This window comes from Habropoda laboriosa, unplaced genomic scaffold (assembly GCF_001263275.1).
Source record: "Habropoda laboriosa isolate 0110345459 unplaced genomic scaffold, ASM126327v1 scaffold214, whole genome shotgun sequence".
In the NCBI taxonomy this organism is placed as follows: Eukaryota; Metazoa; Arthropoda; class Insecta; order Hymenoptera; family Apidae; genus Habropoda; species Habropoda laboriosa.
In genome coordinates this window covers 136,728-153,977 of record NW_017100328.1, presented here as the reverse complement: position 1 = coordinate 153,977, position 17,250 = coordinate 136,728, and the positions used below count along the sequence as shown (strand labels likewise).

The 17,250-nt window shown below is 30.6% G+C and overlaps 1 protein-coding gene across 6 annotated transcripts in view; it reads right to left on the bottom strand.

Moving 5' to 3' along the window:
• The window catches only part of LOC108574426 (segmentation protein cap'n'collar), a 130,397-nt gene that overhangs the window by 109,836 nt on the left and 3,311 nt on the right, over nucleotides 1–17,250 (bottom strand). The window contains exon 1 of one of the 6 annotated variants that reach the window (XM_017937014.1): nucleotides 6,802–6,907. The exons of 4 other annotated variants lie outside the window; for them this stretch is intronic. In XM_017937014.1, coding sequence (XP_017792503.1) covers nucleotides 6,802–6,858 — 57 coding nt within the window. In that variant the 5' untranslated portion in view covers nucleotides 6,859–6,907. Of the gene's footprint in view, nucleotides 1–2,840; nucleotides 3,225–6,801; nucleotides 6,908–17,250 lie in introns of those variants that run through there. One more of the 6 variants, XM_017937015.1, reaches the window with a different exon arrangement.

The following is a 17,250-nucleotide window of genomic DNA, read 5'->3' as shown; positions in this document are numbered from 1 at the left end:
TATCGCATTTCTACACGTCTGCCCAATTTTCAACCATAACTGGATTTAAAAGAACACGCAAAAAGAAAAATTCGGTTAACAATGTTTCACTTGATTAATTAAGGAATTGTTAAAATTAGGTGACATCGGTGTATGCAAAATTGTGTCTGTTGAATTAAGGATGCATTCGTTTTAGCAAACTCTCGTAGTTTCAATTTTGCAAGTTTTCAAATGCATAATTAATATTTTATAACAATGAAGATTTTCAATAAAATTACGAGAAAGTCGTGTAAATATTATACACAAATGCAATGCTGTTATAAACCGTACTTTACAATTAATTAACAATAAATTCTCGCGAAGTAATGCATTTTTCAAATAATATTTTTCGCAAATCAATTGTGTTCCTAGATTGATAGTAAAAAAATGATCCTTACTTCATTCTGCTATAATTACTAAGATCACAGTTCTACCTTTGCAGTGAAGTTACTCTATTGCATAAAAATATCAAATGGAATGAAAAAAATTTAATGTTAAAACGTTATTTTGTTTAAACAATGATAGAAATTAAAAATCTGTTTAACCGTATTGCTTCATCTTATTTAAATCAATGTTTCATGTACCATAACTACAATATTGCTCCTTAAAATAAATAATTATCTGATTAGATTCTTATAAAATGTTAGCTTCTTATCAGAAAATAATGTCCAAGTTACAACACAAATATCTGAAAGCGTTTACATTATGATTATTTGTCAAAGTGACATGATGGTTATCTTTTGCTGTGTTTGTCAAATTTTCTTAAGTAGGAACCTTCTTTTCCCACAGTCAATACTTTCTGTGTAAAATATAGGATAAAGGAGCATAAACCGATTGTTTTATCAACATTTTATCTATTACACATTGACTATATAACTACAATCTTATTCAATCGATACGAAGCCTGCGAAACTAACAGCGATAATACTACACCAAAGTCACACTACGCAGCACTGCTGCTCTCTTCAAATTGTATACACAGTAAACAGTAATTAACTGTTATGTAATATTTTTCGATGTAAGGGTTACACAAATTTCTCTATTCACAGTGAGTGATATACAGTTTTAACGTAATCTTACCGACAGATGGACAAAGTACATAAAACATTGTTGCTAATATTGCCGTTTCGTATTTTTAGAGTAAGTATAAATATTTAACAATTTGAAATATACATTAGCAGTAACAGCATTTTTAAATTATCACGTGAGAAACGATAATATCTTCCGAAATTAAAACGAATAAAGGTCATCCTTCGTCAATTATGAAAGCAACATAATTTTATTCCTAAACTCGTACTTAACAATGTATTAAAATGATTGAAAAATTATACACATTTTTCAACTTTCGTCAAGAATGAAAAATTCATTAAGACTGTACGGCGAATTGAGAACGATCATTCAATATGGAAGACTTTATTAATAATTTGGGAACGTGTTTGATCATTTACATACATTTTGACAAAAATTCAAAAAACATATCGCTAATCCTCCCTATATAGAGTTAACAGAAGACAGATAAAAAGAAAGCAAGATAACAATAAGTGTATATTTGGATTCTGACAAAATGTTAATATTTTGTAATCATATAATATGATAATTGTACGTTATGTGATTACAATATATTAGTATTATAATGTGATAGAATTATTAAACGAATATACCAAAATTTAAAGAAATGTTTACTAAAACCTTAATTTCTGAACAAAACTTAAAATAATATATAGCAACGTTACTAGAATACAGTATAATTGATATATCATAAATTGTGTTATACTTCAGGGTAAAATTAAAAACTATAACTTCCTATAGTGTTTAATAATAGAAAACATTCAAATAGTTTAGTCAACGAAATATGCTAACTGTTCAAATTGTAAATAATTCTTCACTGATTTAGAAAATTATTCCTAATTATTTAAATACAAATTCTTACTTAATTGAAGTTACACCCTAAGCTGCATTTGCGAATAAATTGAATTGAAAAGACAGACAAGAATCTGTGGAATGGCGTAACGAGTTCTGTTAAGGAAAGATCACATTGATGAATGTACACGAGGAAAAAATGATTAATACTAATATTAAAGAATATACATAGAATAATACAGAAATCCTAATATTGTAAAAAAACTAACGAAAACTAAATGAATGTAAATTTAAGTATATATTTTCTAAAGGCATTTCCAACTATGGCTATTGAAAGATTACCATCGACATTCGAGCGTTTCACTTTTATTCTAATAAGACCTACATTTATCAATTGTTCAGAGTAGATTATTTTCTACCACTAAACAGTCTGTATTCGAAGCATAAATTTGTCGGTGTTTTTAGCAGTAAATCCGTCAAAAGCTATCTTTTCTGTCCTTCACAGTATTTTCATAACCTCTTCGTTCAATGAGGTAAGGTTATGACATAACGTGCACGAGTCCCTATAAACGATGGCAAAATAAATGTTTTTGAAAAGAGTAGAACTCGTAGCAATTTTAATTTTAAAACAACATTATAATGTTCAAGCTTACCAGTTAAATATTTTACGTAATTTATCATAAGAAAATAAATAGTTGAAATTAGAGGTATACTATTAAAGTTAAACTATTCGTTGGAAGTTTCCTTCAAATACTACGTTTCACTGCAAGGAATAAATACTATGTTTACATTTGACAAAGAAAAGAAAAAAAAATACGAATATAGTAATGAAAAATTTTCCCTTATCTTTAACAATGATTTCTTTATACAATTACCAATACTAAAAAATCATTAAATAATAAAACAAATGAACCTAAGGATAGTGAATGTTTATACTGTTTCTAGATGCTTTGTTGACTTACCGTCTTAGACATTTTGATCGAACAATAATTTACCGTTCTCTCATACAAAGATTGAATAATTCGAAGGTATCACTGTATGTATTCCAGTAAGAAATTTGTTGTTTCGATATTCACACTGAATTTATGATTTCACTTGTATCGAATACGGCAGTACGTACGTCACCGTTATTTCAGAGAGTGTTTTCGCCGAAGCGCGCACAGTTTTCACTTAAACACTTCACAGAATTATAGTGGAGAAAAACCGACGAAAACATTAACAATGCGACGAGAAAGAAAGGAGGAACACCGAAATCAACATCGATTACTGACTTGTGCGTTGAAGTTTTCAATACTGGTGATTAAGTGGCATCGTCGACGACGATACAATCAAGGAGAATGACTTTGATGACGACGACCAGAACGAAGACAACGATTACGACAGCTTCGCTTGTGCGTGTGAAGAGATAACGACCAGTACCGGATAGGCATTGGAGTACTCCTACCCACACCACACCAACTTCGAGAATTTTTGCCGCGAGCCAAGAACCATGCTGCTTTCCGGCACTATTTGACCGTCCATTATCGTTTTCAGACTTTGATATAAGAGAAAGTGATGGATACATAGAGAAGTTACTCTCAACATTCTTCTTTATCTACGAAGACGTTATACATAACCTTGTAAAATATATACCGACAATAATGGTTTGTTTAAAAAAATGAACTGTACTACAATATTTTTGTAAAAATTTGCACAAACGGTTTCGTAGTTTTCGTGATTAAAGAATTTCTTGAAAAATTGTTCAATTGAATCACTTGATAAAATTTCGGATTTTATGTTATATTACGTACTATATGGTAATATCTATCCGAAGTAGCCTGGAGTTTCGTCACGAACTGTTGGCAATTACTGTCACGAGTTACGCATGATAAAGAAAATACACAGTGGAAGAATATTACCTACGACTTATGACAGATTTTCAGAACAGTGTATACAAGTAACGATGTATGTATCTACGTATGGTATCTTGCGAAATGCGAGGTTTGAAAAATATTTGAAATAGGAGTGGCAGTGGAAAAATCTGAAAATCTGTATACAAAGTTTCACGAAAGTTAACGCGTGAATCAGACGTAATATGCCAGCGCAGTCCAAGAAGATATCGTTTACGAGCTAGCTTCTATGCATACTGTGTACACACGTAAGTGTGTATCCTAGGATCAAGGTCACTCACTGGTTTATTTAGTGGCATTGCACCAAGGATAGATATCTCAATTTTCACAAAAGATATACATTTTTCCCGTTATGTCTCGTGTGTTTATCAATTTTCACAAAGCTTGAGAATGTATACATATATATGATATTATGTAACTTATTATTTCAGATCGTCGCTGCTGGCAATAAAGGTTCTTGGAAATATGATTGAAAAAGTAGATTCCTTTAACACACGCGGAGAATATTGGAAATAGTTGTAACAGAAGAGATAATGCAATATTTTATCTAATTGACTGTAAATCATTTAGAAATTTGTTGGTGTATTTTGTTACAACAGCCATTGAATCAGATAAAAGGAAATATTTACTTTTCTCATTACTGATAAGGTAAAGCAGCAATAAAAAGTTGATATATACTCGTACAATATTGTTGAAGTATTTCTAGTAGTAACAATACAATACATAAAACAGGGTGTAATGTAGGACGTATTCAAATTTTTTGTAGTAGATATCGTAAACTAGAATTAATTTGAAAAAAATATGATTGCACAATGTTGTTCTGAATCAAAAGTATATTAAGTTTCTTCGAGAAAATTTAACTCTTCATTTTTTCACAGTATTGACAAATTTGTTCACTTGATCAATTACAATTTAATGTTTTTTTTTTGTTTTATTAGAAAATGAAGGATAAGTAATTTACAATAATTACAAAAGAAATAACAGTCATAACAGACAAATTATTGCAATAGAATTTTGCATATAATTATATTTAACGATCGAAATATAAAATTAAGAATGAAAATACATAGACAACTGTAAAAGGAGGCTTTTGCAGAAACTTTTCCATGAAATTTTCCTCCACACAATTTACCATCGATCGATACTAAAGCGATTCAAGACACAGAGGTAAAATAGATACCAATTGTATCAACCGTGCGACCGTTCTAATTTATCGATAAAGAGGGATGCTATCGACAAAGCAGCACCATAAAGATCGAGATTCTTCAATAATACTATTTATTGAAGTCATACTTTTTACAATTAATAAAAAGTAAAAACAATAATTGAATTGTCATAATTTGAATGAAATTTTTCTCGAACTAATATGCCCTAGTAATTTCTAACAATCAGCAAGAAATAACGAACCTATAAAACAAACTACAAATTTCAAAGAATAAGAACAAAATATAGAAGTTTACAACCGAAAGTATGTAAGTATAATTTATGAAGGTTATAAGAACATTGCACTCACAGGAACGGATGTTATAAAGCACAGTATGCAGTTATTTTTGCAAAGACTGTTGTGGCTGGTTCCGATCATGTTAACCTTGACTGAAATGTTTTTGGAGCACTTTCTCCAAACAAAATGAAGAAACGAAAAAATAATGAGCGGTTCTGTATATTTTTGGTCGAATTTTTAAAAAAAAATTCGTTTTCTTTTACTACAAACGTAATAACTAGATTTGTTAAGTTACTCACGTACCGAAATTAAAATGAAATCGACGTAATTTCACTATTTGGCAATGTTGCTTGTTTTGTTCTTCTGATTCATGGAAATCTACTTATAATACATCTGTTTTCGTAATATTTCTTCCGAATTTTGAATTAAACGCGTGATATTCGATTTGCTGAGATTAACGGTGCGTATAAAAAATAGTTATTTAAGACAAAACTTGCGAATAAAGTTAACTTCTTTATCTGTATTACTATACCAAAATTACATTTCACCAATATATTTCAGAAATATATTTCTAGGTATTTTTCTCTAACAGTAGAAAATGCCAGGTGTAAAAAACTTACCACGAATGGAGATACAAGGTATCAATAGAACATTTTCTTAGGATATGTGCTTATTGAATTTTATCGCGCAAAAAGATAGAATATTAATAGTACTGAAGTAATGTTTATTACCAAAGGAAGTTGAATTTGTAGTACATACCTGGAACAGAAAAAAAATTAACTTTTAATAACAATTCCTTTACCGAATAATACTGCAACATAATTAAAATACGAAAGACCATATGCATAAATGTTATTCATGTATTATTATTATTATTATTATTATTAACGTGGTCCAGTTTTTGTTACAAGTAAGTAAAAGAAGGCTCACATTTGACGAATTTTGTCATCAAATGAAAAAAAAAAGATGAAGAAAGAAGCAAAGAAATAAATGAACGGAACAAATAACTATGCATAATCGTAAATGTAATTTTTCATTACTGTACGTTGTAATAACTTAATTCTCATTTCACACATTTTATACGCTAACCCTTTCGTGATCGAAAGGACTCACATGTCCCACTTGAGTACTCGAAACAAAAATTGATCTCAATTTAATATACAAACGCGAGATAAATCACAAATTTAAAAAAAAAAACAATATTTCAGGCACGAAAGGGTTAAAGAAAATTTGATATACCGTGACAAAATAATTTAGCTACACCTCCTGTCGTCTCACATATCCTTCATTTATTTCAATCATCATTTCTTATCACTTTACTATTTAAGTACTTTTATTAACATGTCAAGTAAACGCAACATATAAATTGTATTTTTAATTACTCGGAGAAATTATTAATTAAGCGTTGCATCAAATCAACCATGTTCACGCACGTAATGTAAGGTAGAAGAACTGAAGTATACGTTCAATTTTATTCTAACTAGATTAAAAACGTTTATCCTTTTGCTTCGTTCAAAATATCGCGCTAACAATAAACACTTTTTGCCAACAAAAACTGTTTAATACGTAATTGATCACAGTTGCGAAACGTACGTCATCAGGTACGAAAACAGAGATCATTCGTGGCTGTTTTCTCTTCCTTCGCGCCATCTTATTAACCGGAACCGATTTAAATTTTGGTGAATTCCACGCAAAAAGTAACACGTATGTCACAGCGGCTAATCTAAATTTGAAGACAAGCCGAGTCGCGCGACGGAATATCAAACTAAGAAGTCGAACCGATGTGACCAGGTACGAGGGAAGGTAGTACGCCTTTGTTCCTCGGCCATACCAGGTCGCCAGGGTTATCGTTTGCATGCACTCGTCATGCTGATTTATGAAAATTTATGGATCACTAGTTCCGTGACGCAAAGAAATTTTACGTTCGATCAAATATTTGAAAATCTTCCCTGTTCGATTCAGCTGGCTTTCCAGATCCATTGAACAAATTTGTATCGAAGCTTATTGCGCCAACGTCTGTATTAAGTAGCTGATCAACATTAATTGATTCATTTTCAGTGCAATGATAATGGATGGGGTGATTCGTCGTACGACAATTGAAAATAGTACGAAGTACTTTTAATACACTACTGAGAAAATCGATTTTTAAAAGACTTCTGCATTAATAGGTATTCTTTTGTGGGACTTTTGAATTTACGAACGTTAGAAAAATAGTTTATACATATACACACTACCGGCCAAAAATTTGGAATCACCTCCCACTTTTCATCAATATTAAATCTGCTGCTAATTTTTTATAGATTTCAAGTTTATCTCGATTCTACATTTATCAATTTATCTCATATCAATTGATTCGAACGATAGAAAATTCTCAAAGTCGCTGACTTTTTTCTGGAAATTTTTCTGTAAATTGCAATGCTCAGTGATTCCAAACTTTTGGCCGGTAGTGTATATTTCGAGTGATTTGAAGAAGTTCGAAATGAGATTAGTTGATTCTGAATTAATTCTGTTGCAGTATCTTATTTTTCATATTTACAGGGAATATCGCTTAAGTGACAATCGCCAATTCAGGTGAAATATACAGGGTGGGCTACGTAAAATAGTATAAGAAAATTTTTATACGCAATTTAAATGGTTTCAAAGAGTGAATAAACGGAGGAAAAATTTTTTTTACGGAAGAAATGGCAAAAAATGAAAGGAAGTTTAAGAACAAATGAAGTGAAATAAATTATACAGATTAATAATAGTATTTATCGTGTAACTGTGCAATTTGTTCCTAATTCGGGAATGAAAAGAATACTCTGTATGTACTAGATAGAAGCAATTCGTGATTTTTTTTTGAAAACAAGGATAAACGCATGCTCTATTGATATATCATCATAATTTAATCAATTATTGTCTATTATAAATCACCATTAAGTGATAAAAAGATTTCCATTCTGGATTTCGATAACGTCGAACATTTAACCCTTTCGCGATATAACGCGATACATGTTATTATCGCTTAGCAAAAAAAGTTCATATTTAATATCATACTTGAAACAAAAATTCTTATGCAAAAATACATATCTGGTTTAAATATAGCCATTAAATGTAAGCTACAGTGACTGAAGTTTGGTGGACGTCGACCAAACGACGACGTTCGTCACGAAAGGGTTAATTATAAAAACAAATAACGGCTAAAATTATGAATAGTGAAATCAAATATGTATGCAAGAATGAATATTAAAAGTGTAAAATATATCACTTTCCTTCTTATTATTTTAATAGTTTTGTTTGTTAACTGTATGCCCGTAATTATTCTGATAAGATAGTATCTTGAATATGGTAATTTCAACGTAAAGTTGTGAAACTGCAAAAAAAACTTAATTTTGAACAAAACTCAAATTTCTTAAAGAAGAAAACCACTTTGTCGATTAATGCAAAATCACCTTTGCACTGAATTTACACACCAATTACCCCGTTTATGTTTATTTTCTTTAGTCGGTGGATAAAATCAGGGCAAAGGTGATTTTACATTAATTAACGAAGTGATGTCTCTCCTGAAAAATCAAGTTTCAAGAACAACGACGTATACGGTGAAATATTTCGTTTATATTCGTCTTCGACATATTTTTATACACTATCAACAAAATGTGAAACGGAAACACCGTCACAATTTTACGTCGCGCATTGGTGACTTATCAGTGTGACCTGTTACACATGCATATTCAGACTCCGGGGTGAATAATTTTAAACACGATAATCGTATACCGAATTCTTTCTTACAATTGTACGAAAACACAAGCGACATACCGGAATATATAATATAATTGATTTACTTTACAATGCGATCAGATATACCGAATACAAAGGACAACACGATAAAAATCGTACAAGAATAGCGTAGATCACAATTACAGACGTTAGATAGAATTTCAAACTGATCGTACCTTTTTTATCATTCAAGTAATACCTACTCGTAAAGCAGCACTAGACAATAATCGTTTAAACGATAATACGACAATGATTAATTGCTCTTTTTTTTTACCATACAGAGAGGATATTTTTATTCCGATATTCATTCTCGCGTTTAGCTTTAACCTATAGATACTAACCTAAGATAATATTCATTAATTCGTGTGAATTTTGAACCTGTTGATAAATTTTCGTTGCAACTTCCTTGAATCGTGCAACTGGGGCAGATTGTATCATTTGTTTAGTTAGAGGTAGACAAATGTTGCAGAAGAGAAAGTTGAATGGTAGATATAAGATCTATCTTCCTACGACTTCGGCTTTTTTACAAATGCAACGATGCACTTATAAGGAGGTGGTGCACTTTTTCTTTTAATTGGAACTGCGTGGTTTCTTTTTTTTTTACGCGAATCAACACTTAGGATCACTTTGCGTACAAAAGTATTAAGCTTGATAGAGAAGAGCGATGGAATGTCGTCGCGATTTCGCAGCGGTGACACTGCGATTAGGCTGGTGATACTGGGTTGGAACAAGAGGTCTTAGCGTTTTTTAAGCGAAATTCAAAGACGACGTTTAGACACAAAGGACAATCTTTCGGCATCTTCGAGACAGTTTCGTGATTCCATCCTCCAAGAATTTAGCATTTTCCGGGCGATTAACTGGTCCAGATGATTTCACAAACGCTACGAACTTTTGTTCCAACCCGATACAATGGTTAGGTTAGTTCATAAGTTCGTTTTCTGAATGTGAAAACTTCAGTTTTCCCATTCCACCATTACTCGCTACTTTTTTTCCATACACAGGCGACAGGCGAATGTTACGAATTTTCTTCAATTCGAAATGAATCGCACCAACTTATGTATGAATCAATCTAATTATAAACATGGCGCGAATCGCGGAGCGTCAAAATCGTTGCAAAATTTCAACGGCGACGATATTAGAAAAATCATTATTTCGCAAGACTTTTCAATTTTCGACGAAACGTACGATATATTCAAGAAGGTACTTGATTAGCCCGCTATCCTGATAAGCACCTGAAACACACGTCTTATCAGAAATTTGAAATATCTCACGAAATACTGATTTCTCTAACATCATACGCTAATACTTTTGTATGCGGCGACAATCTTCTCCGATGATTGTATTGATACGCGTCACCTCTGCTGGCCTTGTTCCAACGTGATACATCGCAATATACGTATGAAACAATTAAAATTGTTTAACTGTTCTACGACGCATTTGCTACTTTATATGCATAGGGTCATTGTTATCAAAAATATTGCCATCTGTTTGACGAAAGTGTTTTTTATTAACACATTCTGTACCGGGGCATTTTAAGCTAATTTTTCGCAAGGCCCAAACACTTTTTGGTTTTCTCCGATTAAATCACGTTTGTGTGAAATTGTATTTTATGATCCAGATATACCGACGCGGTGCAGAATGTGTTAATATCTGATTTTATTTATCATTTTATTTCATTAGATCGATCTAATTTTGATAAAGAAAATCTAACAGTCACTTAAGTAATATTTCTTCTACGACTAGAAATAGTATGCATAGTAAACTGCTTTAACAGAATTCATTTTTACTGATACAAGCGGCAACAAATAACAATTATCACGATCTTGTAATATATTCTATTAGTACACATGTGATGATGGTTTGATCGTATAGTCAAGGTTACAGAGATGAGCAATCTAGAGTTAAGATACACTTGCAAAACTCACATTTACGACAGATATCTTTATTAATATACTTACAATTTACTTGATTTCTCCTTTATCTAGATACGTATAGTAAGGTAAGCGAATGTGTATTTTGTTCGAAATACGGTGCAATAGAGAAAATGTAGATATATGAACATATATGACAAGACGCCAATTGTAAACATACCTTTACAATTTATTTCTGTTAAATTCTTCTAAATTTACGTAAACTATGATTACAGCGAGAAAAAAGAAAAACTACTGTGAGCAATGAAATGTTAACATGCAGAGCAAACGACAAATTCTAAGATAAAAATATTGTGTACAATATTTTTGTTTCAATATTTGTACAATGGTTGTGTATAAAATATAAAACTAAATGTGAAAATGTTGCCTCTCGGTAACATAGTTTTAAGAGGTATAGGACGAAGATTGTAAAAGAGAAAGTGGGGTGTCGACAGGGATACAAACCGGGCCCAACGCGAAAACCCTCGATGACGCACGAGGCTCACCGATGCGTTGACCATTTTTAGTGGAAAAACCCCGAAATAGCGAGAATGGTGGGAGAGAAAGAAGCCTAAAGCAAAGGTTCTTCTTTGCAGATAGACTTAGTGTTGCAGAAAGAGTCAGAGTTGTAGATAAAGTAAAAGTGTTGTGGATAGAAATTTGGAGTTGAAGTAAAAGTATGGTAAATAGAAATTTGGAATTGGAGTGAGATATAATAGGGCAGAGCAGATGGAGTAAGAGTGTTGTGGATATAAATTTAGAGTTGAAGTAAGAGAGTAGTTAGAGTAAAAGTATGGTAAATAGAAATTTGGAATTGGAGTGAGATATAATAGGGCAGAGCAGATGGAGTAAGAGTGTTGTGGATATAAATTTGGGGTTGAAGTAAGAGAGTAGTTAGAGTAAAAGTATGGTAAATAGAAATTTGGAATTGGAGTGAGATATAATAGGGCAGAGCAGATGGAGTAAGAGTGTTGTGGATATAAATTTGGGGTTGAAGTAAGAGAGTAGTTAGAGTAAAAGTATGGTAAATAGAAATTTGGAATTGGAGTGAGATATAATAGGGCAGAGCAGATGGAGTAAGAGTGTTGTGGATATAAATTTGGGGTTGAAGTAAGAGAGTAGTTAGAGTAAAAGTATGGTAAATAGAAATTTGGAATTGGAGTGAGATATAATAGGGCAGAGCAGATGGAGTAAGAGTGTTTTGGAAAGAAATTTGGAGTTGAAGTAAGATAGAGCAGATAGAGTAAGAGTGTCGTGGATAGATGTAGTTGCATGAGTCGTTTAAGAGTTATATCAGTCATTTTACAATTGTTCAAATCTGACAACAGTCGTCCTAGTTTACGAATTGTGCCAAATTATTGTTATTACATTCACTTATCATATTCTGTCAATTGTCATTGTCGCAAAGCATAAATATAAACTATTATATGAAAAACACTTAGTAATAAAGATTCTTTAATTATGTTATTTGATTCCTTCGTGGTAGTTTTTACATTTTTATTCTGATTTTGTTGTTTAATTATAACGATACATCTGTGGTACTTTTCGTAACGTTAAGTATTCTACCTTTGATCGAAACAGAATCTCCATAAGGGAAGAATCATCTTCAATATTATACGTAAAATTTTTCTTTCAATACTACTACATTATCGGTATGAAAGATTACTAAACTGTGCATATATTTTGAAAAATTCCAAAAGTTATTTCTTTGAATTACAGACTATTTAAAATTAATGTAAGAATAAGAGTTTCGCTAACAATAAATCATAGTGGAAGTTGTAATAAAATAAAATGTAATAAAAATAAGAAAAATCTAAATCGAATCTATAGGATACTACGATAAAATAAGAATATTTGATATTTCCTCTAGTAGATACAGCATCTGTTTCTTGTTTTTGCTGAGCTATTTAAATTACGCAAAACACACTATAATTAACAGTTGAATTTTTCTCAATAAATATTGTTATGCCATTTTTCCTAACATAACAAAATATATAACTTCTGCACTAAACAGATTTTTGTACTTAATTAAATTTACATGTAATTATATATTTCAACGCATATTTACATATACAATGTAGTATAGCGTATTATCTTTAATATTGTCTTGTATGTAAGTGAAAAGAATTATAGAACTTTTACTATGCATAGTTACAAAGACACTGTATGTGAATTGAACTGTGAACTATTTATACATTTAACATAATAAATTCTCCAATTAAAATATTTACTTCTGCAACATATTTCTTAGAACATTTTAAATTACTTACTGATAAATCAACATATATTTATTTATACACAGTTTGTAATATTCACATATCAAGGTAAGTGAAGAAAATATGAAAATGATTCTACACGTATCAACACCATATTACACACTATCCAAAGGAAGTTTATCTTCCATCTAAATATTCAATAATACTATAAAAAGAAATATATATATAGCGTATTTTACAGCGTATTATAATTATTAAACAAACACCTCTGGGGCAACGGTAAAAAGAAACTGCTGCAGAAATTAAATCCTAATGAGGCTCGATTTGACCAATTAACAAGTTTTTACAGATTCTCAAGTAAATCTTAGAATACGATCAACGTTGTTTACAAGGATAATATATACGCACGTATATTGTATACGCAAAAAACACAGAACCCGTGTTGACAAAAGTTTTCCATTAATTTTCAGTAAATCGTGGTCACATCTGGCACTCTTACCTCCTTTTTCACAAAGTCAACCAAGTACGCATTTAAACTTGTGTATCCTCGCACAATTATTTTTGCAATTGAGGCCGTTGTACGAGAATTCAGAGGAAATTTTGGTGATGCAGTGCCACGCGATAAAAAGAAGCCTGAGATCACCGACAAGATGCACATGCTCACAACTAAGAGATATTTATACTTCGCGATCGAACATCAAATCCATCGACCGAGAAAAGTAAACTCTTGAATTATAATACCCCGCTAATAACTACGTTTTATAAATATAAACGTAACATGTTCAATTCGATTAATCGAAGACATTAGCGCAATGCTTCTTCAACAAACGATATCGTTGAAAGAAAAAAGAAACAAGAAAAAAACAACAGATTACAGTATGACAGTGCAGAAACTCATCATTAGTCTATCAAATATAGTACAACATACACGTGTTCGTTGAAAATCGCCATACTACCATAGATCTTCCAATGAGATTTATATGTATATCAAAACAGTTAAATCTAAGCAGTTAAAGAGCACCGAAGAACGTTACTTTAGATTTTCAATGTACAATGCTTCAGATAAAATAATACTTTTCCTTAAAACTTTCACATTAACAGATATATTGCACGTATGTATTTTATAGCTGGAATGAATTTTGAAAGTTGCGCCATTTAAACTAATTAAAAGAAAAAAAGTTACTTTTTTCTTAAAATCTGTTTTTCTAAAATTACATACTACTTTTTCTCTTTACAATACTTTGAACCAAATTTTAAGTTTATTTTTACTTTTTACTTTATAAAATCTGTGTTTCTAAACTTACATGCTACTTTTTCTATTTTTTTTTCTTTTTTATAACACTTTGAAGCAAATTTTAAGGATTGTGTTCCTATTTGCAAATTTTCGAATTTTATAAAAAATATGTGAAAGATATAAACTGTTACGGAATATAATAAATTAATATTTAACCTTATCACACAATGCAATTATAAAGGTCCTTTTAAGAAAGATTATAAAGGTGTAGAAAAGCGTGCCAAATACGACGTGGTTCACTATCTACGTGGTTATATACATTCACGTGATTTCATCTAACTGAAGAACGCCTAATCCGTTTACGGATTAAACGTACCTGACACCATTTTCATTTAACTCATACTCTGCTTGTTTATTTTCGTACACCAAGATGAGTTTAAACGAAATTTCACTGTTCCTAATTGTGTCAATTTTTAAATGCCTTACTGAATCACTTATTTGAAAACTTATTTTTATTACAACAGATAAGATATGTATGTTCACTGTTACGTTCGATGTGATCTTTTCAAAATCTAAACGTTATAAAATATTGTGAAAGTGTTCCCTGCACGGATAAATAGATGATTAAAAAATCGAATCGCAATTAATTAACCCAGTTAACTGATATGGATGACCCGGATATTCAAGGCTGTTAGTAAGAAAATGGTATAAATGTCAATTATGTGGAACTGATAAAAAAAAATTTATTGAGAATATACGTGAACATACCTTCGCGCAACTAAAAATAACGCACATAACGATTTACTTCATTTCTCCCTTTTTATTTGCACAGTTTTATTAATTAATATCGTATATCTATAGCCATTAATAAAATAATAGCGATGACAATCTGATTTCGTTATTGCTTTAATACAGAATATTCATTTTAAATAAATAAAATTGTACATTTATCGCAAAGTGTTTTCTTACTAAAATTATATGGCATTCAGCGTTGAATAAAGAAAACATTTAATTTATAGAACGGTATTAAAGAATAATAAATGCTATTTTTGTATTTTGTTTTCAAAATTTTCATTTCACTTTAAAATAATAAAGCGTAACTTCAGGGTGTGAAAACAATTGCTTAGCTGGCCGACGCTGTTTTTGTTAACACGCAGAGGAAGAAAATATTCGAATTTGCTAATAACGATACGTAGAATACAAAAGAAAATATTTACACAACTCTTACAATCTTTTGGGAGGAATATGTAAACATAAGATATAAATAGCTGCGTTATTAACAGCATGAAATTTGAAAGAAATATTTCAACTCCTAATGTTCTTTGAAAATTTGTTAAATCTGTCATTGGATTGGGTTTAAAAATTATATTTAGAAAAAAAGATATATTGCACTCGATTTGTAAAGGAAAAGACGCCACGAGTATCGTTGAAAGTATTGCATTAACGTTATCATAAAATGTTTCAAACGAAAATTTAATGTACATAAGTAACTATGTTTTGAATATTTGAGACATTGTAATTTTTTAAAACGGGATCATGTATTGTTCTTTATGTAAGAGTGTGGCTCTAGAAAAAACCAAAATAATGACATGCATTAATAAAGGTCATTGAAGGTCAGTTTGTCAATTAATAGCCGCGCCTCTGAAATCAGAACTAAGAACAGGAAGTATTCGCGTAGGAATATCGGGAAGAAACTACTCAACGTAACACAGAGGCTACTTGAGACACTTGAAATAATGGACAGATGATTGAACGATCGAGGATCCCACCTTTGTATTCAGGTTAAAGGATATGGCATTGAACAACATTTCAAACTTACATTTGGAAGAAATATATTAGTTAGTAAAATGTTATTGAACAAGTAATGTATCTTTCTTTGTAATTTTTCCGTTGTAAATTAATGTACATAATAGCTTTATTTAAAAAAAATAAGAACCACGTATAAATATTTGAGACATTTCTACCTATGCAGAATTTAAATCCATGGAAATTATATGTAATTGTTCAATTTTTGTTTGAAACATTTTTCTATACCGCTAGTACTTTTTAAGATATTTGCTGCATGGGATAATTAAAATGGACATTGTATATTTTACGCGTTCATTTAACACAAGTGCTTAATACGGGTTCAGTATATGATATTGTTTGTAAACTTGCATGTAACAATTTTGTATTTGCAATTGCTAATAAGAGATTGCAAAATTGCAAAGTTTCTTTGAAATATTTTTTATACACGCATGGACAAATGAATATTGTACATATTGGCATAAATATGTAAAAATATACTTTAACAATTTTAATAATACCTCAGTATGTAAAAAGTAATGAAATATTACACTTAAGTAGAATTGTAAAGGATAATTGTATATCCTTTGCGTTATATACGAGATAACGATCATTTTCTTATTGCTTCTAATAATTGATTTAAATTAATAATACGCCCAAAGGTTATATTTTCATACACATAAAGCAAATACAAGATTTTTTAAAATAATAATAATAATGGAATGAAAAAGAGTAGAAAGAAAAAAAAAACGTTAAAGAGTTAAAAATAAATCAACATTTTCGGAGGAATGAATGTACTAAAGAACTCCGTTCACATGACTAAAAATAACAAAAAACTTTTAACCGCTGTAGGTCGTTGCAAGGACTCAAGGATACAACGTGATAACGTATTTTTGTCATTAAGGTCATTCGCTTTGTTTTCTGCTATGGTCAAGCACTACAGACCAAGAAAAACAATTTCTTAATAATTTTAATAACTTTAATGTCTAAAAGTTTAAACATCGGGTAAAGTTAATCAAATATTTTTGTCTCCAGAGATGTAAGTACTTATAAAAAACATTATACAGTTTCCTGAGTAAGTAACTAATAAAATCATATGGAATTACTATAATCCTAACCAATTTTAAAATAAAAGCAAACC